The sequence below is a fragment of the Gadus macrocephalus genome, chromosome 4, assembly GCF_031168955.1.
Source record: "Gadus macrocephalus chromosome 4, ASM3116895v1".
Lineage (NCBI taxonomy): Eukaryota > Metazoa > Chordata > Actinopteri > Gadiformes > Gadidae > Gadus > Gadus macrocephalus.
The window spans coordinates 17,193,417-17,206,684 of NC_082385.1; the positions used below are offsets into that span (position 1 = coordinate 17,193,417).

The following is a 13,268-nucleotide window of genomic DNA, read 5'->3' on the forward strand; positions in this document are numbered from 1 at the left end:
CCTTCGGTAGAATATCTGTCATGAAGCCGGAATAAGGTCTGACTCCGCCCCCCCTGCAGTAGTTGGTTTCCTGGGCTCTGTGCTGTCTCCCCCAGAAGTGATGCTCTAACACAGTAGGGCTGTGGGTCCCAGATGAGGGTAGGTGGTCCCCCCTCAAAGCCTTTGTCCGGCCTGATATTCATGAGTGCACATGTCAATGTGGGGAGCTGCTGAGGTTAGCGGGGTGGTGGTGGCTCTCAGTGGCAGCGGGGGTTAAACATGAAGAATCTTCAAATGGACTTAATGGAGTGCACCGGCGGCCCTGCCCTCTGACCGCAATGCTGGGGCCCTTTAAACAAAAAGTGTGGTCCCTCAACTGTCCTCCTCAGTGTCTCTGTCTCCGTCTGTCTGCTGCAGGCTGCAGCGTTGGTAAACAGTGGCTTTGGGATGAATCTCTTCAGCCAGGGACAGACCACCCCTCCACAACAGTAAGGCTCTGAGCTGGAGAAAGTTGTTTTCTCTGTTTGCAGCTCGCTGTTGCTCTTCACGCTGATGTAGATAACACCGATTTTCATCAACGATGAAGAACAAGTTTTTCTTTAACAGACGGATCAAAAAAACATTTGAGAACAAAATCAATTATTTTATTTTTTTTTGGGCTGAAGTAGTTTTGCACATCACTGCCAAAAATGGATAAATAATGGGATTAGGGTTAATAAAGTGAATAAATTTAAAGGAGCCTTCTCTTAGCCATTACCTGAGCAAATAGGGCTCTTAAACCAGCAATTGCCTACCTCCTGCTGATGGCACACAGCAAATGAGTTATTATCACACATGTTTGACTTTTTCCTTTTGTAAATGAGTTGCTTTGATCCAGTTATTTTTCACGTGTTTCTTTTTCATGATGTTGAGTCACTGAGCCCCTCCTCAGTGTGCCTCTGTGTTGTCTCTACAGAGGGCCCCAGGCCTTCGTGGCTGGAGGGTGGGGAACAACGTTTCAGATATGGCAGCCTCCAGGCCAGCAGGATCAAAGTAAGAAGCACAAGTGTACGTGTGTGAATGTGGCTGGTTGGGTGTATGTGGGTTGGTATGTACGTGGCTGGGTGTGTAGCTGTGTGGGTGTGTGTATATAATGTGTCGCTTAACACCCTTGCAGTATTGACGGCCACAATTAAATTGCGGACCCGTGGTCCCGATGGAAGTGGTTCTAGGGGAAGAGTTTGGCCCTGAGAACGGAAGGTGATGCATTTGGGAGGTCTGTGGCGGCTCTTAAGCCGCAGCCAGGGCTGATAGTGATGCTGATTGAGCCTCCGCCTGCTTTCAGATCACAATGGATCCCAGGCGGGCCAGATGGACTGGGAGCAGTACTACAAAAAGCTAGGCAAGTGTCACTGAAATAAAAAGTTTCAAGTAATTCCCACTTTGTAGCCAATCTACCAACCTACGGCTGACCGGTTTGAAATGACCTCACGTACTTGTTGCTGGAGATTCTGTTCCTTGGAGCACATACGAATATCTGTGTGCGACATAAAGGGGTTGTGGTCTGAGCATTGTCCCTGTAGGCCAGCAGTCAATGTTGTTCCGTCAACAGGTCAGCAGAGCCAAGTACAAAACACAGGGCCTGAGTTCAGCAAACCCTGGGGTGAGTCCAGCGAGGTTATCCCCCATGTTGCTCTGCCCTTTATAATGTGAGGCTTGTACTCTCAGAGCTTAAAGGCTGATTGTCCCCACACTCCCCTGTAGGCCAGACAGCGGGGTCGGCTTCCCAGCAGAACTACATCTCCGCCCCGGGCTTGGACCTGTGCTACTGGGACCAGGGCTACAACCAGCCTACCGTCAACTACTGCAACCAAGACGGGCCGGACAGCCAGAGCAGCGGGCTGCAGGTGTGATCCTGTTTACTAGGAGGGTGTTGTGATGGAGTGGCCTCCTTCAACATATAGTTATTTAGCCTTTTCATCAATGACTCGTCCTTGTGTGATTCTACCTCTCAGAACGGTCATTTTAAATGTGTTCTCTTGTCCTTGTGAGGCATCTAGTGTTGCTGTTCTGTCTGCATGGTTGTTGACGAGTGTTTATCATTCACAGGACGATTAAAGGAGAGGACCTTGATGTGACTTGAATGACTTCAAGGATTGAAACTAATAATTGATAACGAAACAGTTTCTATATTTGCCTCAAAGATGTTTTACTTTCTTTATTTTGTTCTTGGTGGGAAATGGTAGTGGTATAATTACATATACTTTAAAAGAATGTCTAAATCAGGAACTTTTAATTTGTTACTTACTACTTGTATCCACCTGTATTTTTCTTGTGGTGCCCTGGGGGTCGCTCCCTTGAACTCCAGAGCTGTGTTTTCTAGAAGGTTCTCTTTTTATGATTTAGCTTTGATCTATGATTATATTATTTAGATATTGCCAAAATGAATCCAGGGCTTGTAACCGTTGAATGCTTATTATTATTATTATTATTTTCTAATGGTGGGGCTAGGCAGTCTTGAAGAGGTTCTGGGCATGTCCTGAGATGTTTATGGTGTATCTGAAATGTTATTTTTACAGAATTCAATGAAATTAAGCTGTGATATTTGTGGTTTTTCTTTTGTTACAGGTAATGTTTTGTTACATGGTAAATTTAATTTTGTGGACAAATTCAAGATTTAATTCATTTTGTGTTTTGTATGCAGTTTTTCACGGTCATTTTATTGTTCACTGGTTTATAAAAGGTGCAATATCTTATTTCAGTTTCGGAACAAAGATAGATTATCTAATATTTTGACAGACTTTTTAACTTTTTAGATAATTTTAGTTTTACATGTATATTTTTTTTGGCATAGTGCATTGTAATGGATAATTTATTTACACAGATCTTATAGTAGTTAGGGGGATGTTGCATATAGTTTGAGTTCTTTGCTATCTTGTAAAACTATGTATATATGCTAAGATATTTGATAAATAGTTTATTTAAAAAATTGTTTTTGGTGTAATTTTTGCAGGACTTTGTATCCCTCGTTTTTTCTTTTTCATAATGAAAATGAAGATCATGAATGTATCATTTGAAATTTGATGTTGCATCTTGCTATTGACAAAAATGATGAGATAGATTTCTGTGTATGATGATTTTTCAGTACCTGGACTATTCAAGACTGCAAAGCCTCCTTATAATTCTATCTGTAATTTTTTATTAATGAAATATTTTAAGTTAAGTGATAAAAAAAAGTTTCATTTGGTACACCGTTATTAATACCCACCTTTTGAGTCCACTGTGTGAAATCAATGTATTGTTGGACTTGCTAATTACATGTTTTTCTCTGTAATGTGACCTAAAGAAGTTCCATTTTGTAAAAATACATAGTATTAACTACATTTATCAATGAAAAGGGATATAATTTAAAAATGTCCAATTTAGTTTTTTTCCCCCCTTGTGTTCAGTTAACAAATGTATTAAAACAGAATCCACACTATACCTTTTATTGTGTACTGATAATCAAATCTTTTTCTTATGCCATTATGTTTAGTTTTTTGAAGACACAAAATGTTAGTTATCTTGCATAGCATCTAAAAACTTTAACGGTACTGTTGTTTATACTAACAGATTGTGTTCTATACATAAAGAATAAAAGGTTAATGGTCTTTGTTTTATAAACGGAAAATATATATTTTCTTTAGCACGTTGCCATATGTAAAATTCCAATAAATTTTCCGCAAGCATCGGTTGTGGGTTAAGTAATTATCTGATCAACTATAATGCTGACCGCAACACACTTCATCTCTACACGTCATTGTATGTAGGCCGCAAGGAGACTAGGGGTTGTTGTAATGTTTGACCAAAAAAATCTATCAATATTCTACTAAATGCTCAGTATAGATAAGATGGTCTTTATTGTGATTGCAGGAAATACAACTTGGACATTTTTTGCACAATCACTCAAATCCACCTTTGTCTCTGGATTGATAAAGTATTAGTTTCTCCTCCATCAAATACTGTTACAATTATTTCCCAAATGGCTAATCATTATTTGCATTTCCGAATGCAAAGTTGGTAAACGTCCCCATTTCCCTAGAAGTCTAAGCTTCTGCCTCATGAATAATTCCCCTTGTCCAATCACATGAGCGTAATCAGCATCACAACCCTGGCTGTTTGATCATAGATTATGCCTCGAACCCCAGCATGAATCCCATGCTGTCCATGCTCCTTCTCCTACACAAAGGTGCAGGCTGATAACTACTTATTTATTGGTTGGTTTTAAAGGTTTTCCAATGCCCATCCACTGGTATTCTCTCCTCTCCTCCAGGTGGGCGACAGGTCCCGCCTGTATCCCTGCGAGCAGCTTTCTTTATTATCTCCATCACGGCTCTCAGCGGGGGGGGGGGGGGGGGGGGCTCGAGCCTCACACAGACCTTCTCATTGATGCCCCGCAGCTGTTTCCAAATCCACGCTTGATTCTGATCCTCTTCCCCGGTAACGTGTTATCGGTCCAGCGAACGGCCCGGTAGTCCCTCGGATGATTTACGTTTGTTTACTTAATTATCTGGTCAATTTGTATCTTTTTAGATCGGACATTGGCCTGCATATGATCAAAGACAGTTTTTAGGCCTACGTTATTTGTTTCAGATTTTGAAAAAATGAGTTAAATCTCACTTGTATTCAAAACGATATCCCATAACACGCTTGCATCAACTGTGACGCTGGTAAATTGCCCTTGATTATTGTATGTGTGAGTGTGTGTGTGGGGGGGGGGATCTTTACCAAGCAAATAATTAACGTTTGCCTTTCATATGTTCAGTTTTATACGCTCGTAGTTTAAGATAAATGTTTCATTGCACTACCTGTCATTATTTGAGGCCTTATTAAATACTTCACAATAAAGGTATGAACTCTGCTGTCGTTGTACATTAGACGAATATCAGTTAGTGTATAGGTCTACTGTTTATGGCGATGAATTGCTGTTGTCGATTCAATAATCTTTATTGATCCATTAAGTCTCTTCCTGTGCATTAACTATACGTCGATGGGCTCCGATGCATCCATCTTCAAATGCACTATTTTCAGTGGCAGACATTTTATTAAAGAATTTTCCATTTAGCCTTCAGCTTAGTTTTATTAACATTCATCGCCATTTAAAAATAAAAGTTGAAACATATATAGCCTATAGGCCTAGTTTTATTTAGCCGCAAGAAACCCAGATGTCAGTGAATGTCCTTGCATATCCGCAGCCTCTCTGTCCCGACATAGCCTACAAACTATTGACGAGGTGGCCCTCAGCCTCTCTCTGTCCCGACATATAGCTTACAAACTACAGACAAGGGGCTCCTCAGCCTCCCTCTGTCCCAACATATACCCCCCAAACTATAGACGAGGTGGCCCTCAACCTCTCTCTGTCCCGACATATAGCCCACATCCTACATGGCGGCCCTCAGCATCTCTTTGTCCCTTCAGACAAGTTGGCCCTCAGACTCTCTCTGTCCCTTCAGACAGACAAGGTGGCCCTCAGCCTCCGACTGTCCTGCAGAGCACAGGGGGTCCCCTTCAGGGAGGGTCTGCACCTCTCACCTCTGCAACAGATAAGCCGATCTACAGTATCCAACACCCTGTCACATCTAACTTAATCTCTTTTTAATGGGCCTTACGTTGGTCCCGCGAGACTTCCCTGCCATAGACTTCCAGCTGTTCGAAAGAGGAAGTGAGTGACGTGGGGTTGTTTTAGGGACCGAGAGCCTTTGTAGACGGGAGACAGTTTATTCAAATGATTATTTCGTCCCCTTTAGTGATCCTCAAAAGGGGAAGGAAATGCCCGCTTGTGCCTCTGCCTTATATTGTATTATAAATTATTTTATTCCTATAATTGTAAACATTTGGGGAAAAGAAAGTCTTCAACAACTAAAATGCTTTTGGAAACAAAATCATGGCCTATTTTAGTTCGTGCCTATTACAAATGTTTATTTTAATTGTATTTACTTGAGGCAAAATAAGCCTAACAATACTGTGTTGAGTTTTTTTATTCGAATATTGTATTTCGATTTATAAAGGTCGACGCAAGCAGCGATGAATGGGCCAGGAATTACTCAAAGCCGTGGCTATTTTCTCTCTTTTATTTAATGTTAATAAGCCTTGATAAGCATAAGCTCTGTAATTTATTCATAATCAAACGCTTTTCTTTGATACATTTCCCACCGACTCTTTGAAATAATACAATTACTACATTCTTTGTGCAATAATTGTCAATCATCCAAAATAAATTGATAAGCTTTAAATAGAGAGAATAATAGTTTAAATGGTGTTACAATGGGACGGCTAAGCGGGTGATTTGCTATTGCTGACATGCCTCAGGCTTTACCAGATAGAAATAATACCATAGGTTAATGCCTAAATAAGCAAATCAAATTCATGCGTTACCTCAATTCAATTCATTTAATTCATCTTTAATAAAGAGCGGTCCAGCCCCCTGGCCCCGCCATTTAGCGGGGATTTGTGCAATGAATGCAATAAATGTAAATCAATCTAGATGAGAAATCCCATTCACACACCAGAGATATTTATTGGGAAAAGGGAGACCGATGTAGGAGGAGCCCAGTCATAAAAAGCAGCTGTTTCACAGTAATCTTTTTTCGTGCCCTGTCACTCACCTTGGCTTTTCACACTTATCTGCGCTCCAAGAAACTCTCGTCTATTGTATTTAGTTGTGCCATATCTTCTTTCCCATTACATTGCCATAGTCCATATTCGTCCAGAGAGAACTTGCCCATTTCTTCGGACAATCCCCCTTGTAGTCGTTGGAGTGAAAGAGGAGTGCATGGATGTCAAATTGGCCTCAGAACACCATGAAAGATTGATTTGCAGCACTTTTCAGGCCCCTGACATTACTGGGAGGGGAGCTGAATAGGAAACCCGCGAGCCCGCGATGAAATAAAGATGTCCTCTCTGCTGGAAGAGGAGGAAAACTACCCATTTAGCCCCAGTCCATCAAGCCCGGAAAATAGGCAAGAGAGGAAAAAACACAGAGGACTGTGACTATTGAGAAGAAAAGAGCCGTATATACTCATCTAAACGTTGTCACAATACCGGGGCACTAAGAACAGCCATGAATAATAAACCGCTTACCTCAGGGCGGCAGAAGTGAACCACGTCCAAGCAGCTTTGCATTTTTTGCATGGGAACAATGCTGTAAAAGCACGCTGGCCTTGTTTCTATTCTGCTGTTCCCGCGCTAACTCTTCACAAAAAATTAATATTGCCCCCACTTGAAAAAGAAATGCCTGAGAAAAAAACTTGGGAGCTTCTCCCAGAACCGATGACCTCATTTTGTTGACAAACCCTCCGGATCCTGTTGTGCGTCCTCAGCTCTGGGCCGTTGGCTTCTCCTCAAACGAGTGTTAACATTTAGATTAGATAATTTTAAAGTTGTATTTTGAGATGCAGGTATTACGAGGCATTTTAACGATAAGGCAACAATGAGATAAATAGCGATATTTGGTAGGCCTATGGGCTTTTATTCAACAGTTGTATGCATTTAATTTAATTACAACATCTAAAACTCATTCCATCCACACTTCATGTCAGCGCGCTGCGTTTGATTTACAAAAAAATAAAAGCCAATGTTGTGGACCCGTATTGTTTGTTGAAGAACTCTCTCTCTCTCTCTCTCTCTCTCTCTCTCTCTCTCTCTCTCTCTCTCTCTCTCTCTCTCTCTCTCTCTCTCTCTCTCTCTCTCTCTCTCTCTCTCTCTCTCTCTCTCTCTCTCTCTCTCTCTATCCCCCCTCTCTCTCTCTCTCTCTCTCTCCCCCCCTCTCTCTCCCCCCCTCTCTCTCTCTCTCCCCCCCTCTCTCTCTCTCCCCCCCTCTCTCTCTCTCCCCCCTTTCTCTCTCTCTCCCCCCTCTCTCTCTCTCCCCCCCCCCCTCTCTCTCACTAACACAGAGCGGAGCGAGGGGCCTGGGCGTTTTTCCTAGTGGTGCAACAGGAAGGTTCAGGCGATAAGGGGAGTGTCATTAATAAGTAATTAGACAGGGGGTCACACAGCCACTTATATAAGAGAGGCTCGCCGCGAGGCACCACAACATTCTCCAGCACACCGTCGGAGGGGGAAGGACCGGAGCCCCTTTTACGCACACAGCCTGTACGTTCCATTTAGCAACAGACGCATTTGAAACATGGGCTCCGTGCTGCCAGTCGATGCTCTGGTGCTCAAGTCTGGATTTAAGTGTCAGAGTCACTCGCTGTCAGACATCATCACCTCCGACATTCTGCACAGCTTCCTTTACGGGAGGTGGAGGAACGTGTTGGGGGAGCATCTGATGGAGGAGAGACACAACACCATCAGCCCCAAAACAGCCTTCACGGCCGAGGTGCTGGCCCAGTCCTTCGCTGGAGGTAAGGCCCGACGTCTGCACACGATATATGGCATTGGGCCAAAGTTGTGGACAGTTTACTTTGGTTCTGGATTAACTTAGTATGTCGCCTGTTGCCAGATACACACGTTAGGGTGTTTAAATGTTATACCTTGGATCGTTAAGGTTTTAGTCTATTCAGTTTCAACATTTATAAATAATTATTTGTGTAGACTATATCTATTATTTAGTTGCAGGAATACACTTTAGGCCTTAATATAAGAATATATGACGTGGTTTTTTTTATGTGCAGGCATGGCTTATGTGACAGAAACGAAATATCAATTAGGCCTGAATATAAAAATACTGCTTATTGTAATTATATTATTTAAATTGGATTTAGGCATATATAGATAAATTGTTTATTTTCTATGCTTTTTTTCCTGCGTTATTCTCTAATTTCGCACTGTGCGTTGTTCGACTCGGGTTCTCGGGAGCTGCTTAGCGCGTAACCGGGGCCGACCGAAGGATGGAGAGTATTAAATGAATTTGGTTAACTTTGTGCTTGACCTGGGAAAGTTTCCACTTAAACCTCGCGGAGAGAAAGGTCCCCTTTCTTTGAGATGTCCTGGGTTTTTCTCGGGCATTCATCAATCTCCGGCCCGTCTCTCTCCTGCGCTGGCAGCTATGGGGCTCCCCAGCCTCCCCTTTCTCTGGCCTGAAGAGATGCTGTTCCCCGCATAATGCACCGTGAAGGCTAATTCTAATGCTATTCATAGCATGTCAACCATCTAATCGCCTTTCCATTTTTTTGTTTAAGAAATTCCTTGGTCTTTTTTTAACAAGTCCAGGTTTCATTCACTGCAAATTTATTGCTACAAAGTTCTTAAAAGGATAATGAATTTGGAATTAGCCGTTTCTTTTGCAGTGCGCTTTAATGAATATCACATCTGAAGCATGACAAATTGCTGGACCCTCGGAAATAGAAGACCATTTAACCCGCGTTTGGTCAGTCTTTTCGCAGTCCACCCCCAGAAATGTCTTTGATTTCAACATTTAAGAAGCGCATGAGAATTTTTTTCTTTCTCGTCTGAATTCGGATGAAAACGCTTTCGGAAAGGGGGTTTCTCTGTTGAAAACAAACGTCCACTTCACAGGGCCTATAGCTAATCGAATTTAACGGGGGATTGGGTGTTCAGCTTAATATTTGGACAAAATAATATCCAGTCCATTTACCTCTTTCAGGACTTTTCTAAAATCCCATTTCCCCCAAAAAGCTCCGGGGCCTTTTCACCCTGCCGAATCTCTCCGAATCTTATTCACACAATCTTCATTTAACGGGTTAAAGGTCATGAGACCTTATTATGTCATGCCAAATTAAATAAATAAATACATACATGTATGTATAGCCTAGGCCTATTTAGGCCTTTATTTATTTATTTATTTGTTTCTTTTTGTTTTAAGATAAAAAACACGTTTACGAAACGTAATTCAACAAGTTTACCCTACAGTCCTGTTGTAATAATTATAATAATAATAATTGTAACGCCAATATTAATGATTTCCCTTTTTCTCCCCCAGAGGTGCAGAAGCTGTCCAGCCTGGTGCTGCCCAGCGAGGTGGTCATCGCCCAGAGCTCCATCCCCGGCGAGGGCCTCGGCATCTTCTCCAAGACCTGGATCAAGGCCGGCACTGAGATGGGCCCCTTCACGGGCCGAGTGCTGTCCCCGGAGCACGTGGACCTTCTGAAGAACAACAACCTCATGTGGGAGGTGAGCTACGACCCTCCCCGACTCAGAACTTTAGAATGAAATCTCAGACAGTTTGATTCAACAAGCTGCGTCTGACACCAGCAGGTATAGTTCGTTTGAATCAGAATTAGAATCAGAATGACTTTTATTACATCTCATTGTACAAGTAGGCCTACACAAGAGTGGAATCATTATGCTGGGTTCTTCAACAGCCACATAGCAGCAACATTACAAGATAAAGTAAATAAAGATAAGTAAAAATAAATAAATAGAAGTAGCAGCATAGATCCCAATAACAAATAATAATAATAATAATAATAATAATAATAATAATAATAATAATAATAATAATAATAATAATAATAAACATAATAATAATAATAATAATAATAATAAAAATAATAATATAAAATAAAGTAGGCTAAGCCTACTGTGGTAATAAGTAACAATAATTAATGAGATGTAAATGTATGCTATTATACAGTGTAAGTGTAAAATGTTTTTTGGTGTTTGATGTCAAATTGTCCAAAGTCCATCGCCCACACTAAACACTGTCTCCAAACGTCCTAACGAACCCACTAACCCTAGACTTGCCCCCTCCCTCCAAGGTTTTCAATGAGGACGGCTCGGTGCGCTACTTCATCGACGCCAGCCAGGAGGATCAGCGCAGCTGGATGACGTACATCAAGTGCGCGCGCAACGAGCAGGAGCAGAATCTGGAAGTTGTGCAAATCGGCAGCAGCATCTTCTACAAGGCGGTGGAGGTAGGCGTCTGCACAACTCTTATTTACTAAACTGTATACAAAAGGTTCCATCCGAGACTAGAACGACCCGCATTATAACTAGTATGTAACAAGATGAACACACCAACACTATGTGTATTGTTGAAATGTGTTGTAGGCTGCTTGCATTAAAGGCACCCAGTGCAACTTTCGAGGCTTAAAAATAAACATTCAATTTCTAGTCTTTTTTACACGTAGTAAGTTTCAATAACTCCATACCATTACATACCGACATTTAAGCAGCAAAGATGAGACGTCGTTGTGTGGTGAGAACTGATACAAAATCGATAACAACAACAATGCCGCCATTTTCTTTATTTTTTGTAACCTACAATAAATAAAGCAGGCTTCCAGTCAATGGAAAAATGGCTTCTCCCCACCGGCGATTGTTGTTGTTTACGATTTTCTATCAGTTCTCACCACACAACGACGTCTCATCTTTGCTCCTTGAATGTCGATATGTAATGGTATGGAGTTATTGAAACTTACTACGTGTAAAAAAGACTAGAAATTGAATGTTTATTTTTCATTGAATGTTTACATAAAGTTGCACTGGGTGCCTTTTAAGTGAAATCTCTAGAACGACAACAACGGGCAACGTGTAGCATGTGGCTTTTTCAGTAAAAACCTCTGTCTCGCTGTATAACAGCGTAACCTGTTGGCCAGGGTCGGGAATGGCAGATACAAGGTCCCGACGCACTGTGCTTTAAAAACCTCTTCCTAATAGTAACTTTGTTTTTTTTCTCCTTCTTTTTATTTTTTCCCCAGACCATCCCTCCCGACCAGGAACTCCTCGTCTGGTACGGTAACACCCACAACACATTCCTGGGCATCCCTGGTGTCCCGACCATCGAGGAGGAACAGCAGAAGAAGACTCGAAACGGTGAGACATTTTCCAATCTACTTATAGGGGATACTTCACTGTTAGTCGAATGTCTTCTCAACTTGTCCAGTTGAGTTAACGTGTGTCTAACATGTGTCTTAATACATATTTCCAGAGGACTCTCATTCCTGCGATGGCTCCACCTCATCATGCTCCCCATCCTCCTCCTCGTCCTCGTCCTCGTCCTCTTCCTCCTCCTCATCCTCCTCTCTGCTAACCAGCAGTGGTCGCATGCGCTGCGTGATCTGCCACCGGGGCTTCAACTCGCGCAGCAACCTGCGCTCCCACATGCGCATCCACACGCTTGACAAGCCCTTCGTCTGCCGCTTCTGCAACCGCCGCTTCAGCCAGTCGTCCACGCTGCGCAACCACGTGCGCCTGCACACGGGTGAGCGCCCCTACAAGTGCCACGTGTGCCAGAGCGCCTACTCCCAGCTGGCCGGGCTGCGTGCGCACCAGAAGAGCGCCCGGCACAAGCCTGCCGTGGCAGCGGCGGCGGTGGCCCTGTCGGACCCGCCCACCCGGGTGTCCCCACCTCCTCCTCCACCCCAGCTCACGAGCAGCATGAGCAGCAACCTCCATCACCCCCACCACAACCACCACCACCGTCACCCCCAGATACCCATGGTGCACCATCACCACCACCACATCCCCACCTTGGTGCTCTGATCACCCCCACCATGGTGCTCTGATCCCCCCCACGGAGACAGAGTTGGGTCGAGACAACATTGCACTTTAGGGCTGTAGGCAGTGACAAAGAGGAGGAGCTGTCATGAGAGAAGGATTGATGTGATACGTCCATCGGTGGTTCAAAACATTCTAATTGGTTGCCTTATTTGTTTTCCAAGTTTGTTGTTTTTTATTATTTCTAATTTTCCCCAAAAAACTAAAACGTATTTGATCGATTCATATTACGTCCACGCAGTATAACAACTCGGGAATATTTTTTAAGATGTTTTTGTACATTCTATTTGGTATTCAAAATGTGTTCAAAATGTGTATAAAAAAGCATATGAAATATGAGATATTTTTGAATTTTAAATCGTCTTTCCCAACTCAGGCAAATTGTACATTGTTCCAAACTGAAGGAAGGAGCAGGCAGCAGATGGTAGAAGCCCAGTGTAGTGCATTCATATCGCATCATTCCACCACGTGAAAAACGGTCACTTTATCTTTGTACAGTCTGCATTCGGATTGCAGCATTAATGGCATTTCAAAACTTTATTGTAATGTACATATGAATGTAAATATATTTGTGCTTTCCTATATTTTAAATAAATCATGATCTAAACAAAAGAGGTGTGTATTTCATCATGGAAGAGAATAACAGGAAATATAAAAAAAGACGAAGAGAATTTATCCAACACGCAGCAAAGAACTTGGAATGATGTATTGTATGATTGATAGTCATACACAGTGAGAGATTAATTGACGTGTGTGTGTTAGAGAGACATTATTCATGATAACTATTTGGATTTACATCAACACCTTTTAACAGGACAAACAAATACTTGTCTCTTCATCAACCAAAGTATAATTAGTTATTTTTCCAA

The 13,268-nt window shown here is 42.3% G+C and overlaps 2 protein-coding genes across 4 annotated transcripts in view; both read left to right on the forward strand.

Moving 5' to 3' along the window:
* Positions 1-3,686, forward strand: part of LOC132456266 (far upstream element-binding protein 3-like) — a 32,150-nt gene extending 28,464 nt beyond the window's left edge. For 2 of the 3 annotated variants that reach the window (XM_060050602.1, XM_060050603.1), the window contains exons 14-19: positions 397-467; positions 935-1,026; positions 1,304-1,360; positions 1,571-1,621; positions 1,723-1,865; positions 2,068-3,686. In XM_060050602.1, coding sequence (XP_059906585.1) covers positions 397-467; positions 935-1,026; positions 1,304-1,360; positions 1,571-1,621; positions 1,723-1,865; positions 2,068-2,076 — 423 coding nt within the window. In that variant the 3' untranslated portion in view covers positions 2,077-3,686. The remainder of the gene's footprint in view (positions 1-396; positions 468-934; positions 1,027-1,303; positions 1,361-1,570; positions 1,622-1,722; positions 1,866-2,067) is intronic. The other variant, XM_060050604.1, reaches the window with a different exon arrangement.
* Positions 3,687-8,010: 4,324 nt separating this feature from the next.
* On the forward strand, positions 8,011-13,011 carry LOC132456267 (PR domain zinc finger protein 12-like). The gene is made up of 5 exons (XM_060050606.1): positions 8,011-8,342; positions 9,881-10,071; positions 10,659-10,814; positions 11,601-11,715; positions 11,831-13,011. The coding sequence occupies exons 1-5, from the start codon at positions 8,123-8,125 to the stop codon at positions 12,382-12,384; spliced, it is 1,236 nt and encodes a 411-aa protein (XP_059906589.1). The 5' UTR covers positions 8,011-8,122; the 3' UTR covers positions 12,385-13,011.
* Positions 13,012-13,268: the final 257 nt, after the last annotated feature.

What these genes read in the sequence shown, in the direction of transcription:
- LOC132456267 (XM_060050606.1), top strand. Translation starts at nt 8,123, where the DNA reads ATGGGCTCCGTGCTGCCAGTCGATGCTCTGGTGCTCAAGTCTGGATTT. An exon ending in TCTTCTACAAGGCGGTGGAG is followed by an intron (nt 10,815 to 11,600) that starts GTAGGCGTCTGC and finishes TTTTTTCCCCAG; the next exon opens with ACCATCCCTCCCGACCAGGA. An exon ending in GCAGAAGAAGACTCGAAACG is followed by an intron (nt 11,716 to 11,830) that starts GTGAGACATTTT and finishes ACATATTTCCAG; the next exon opens with AGGACTCTCATTCCTGCGAT.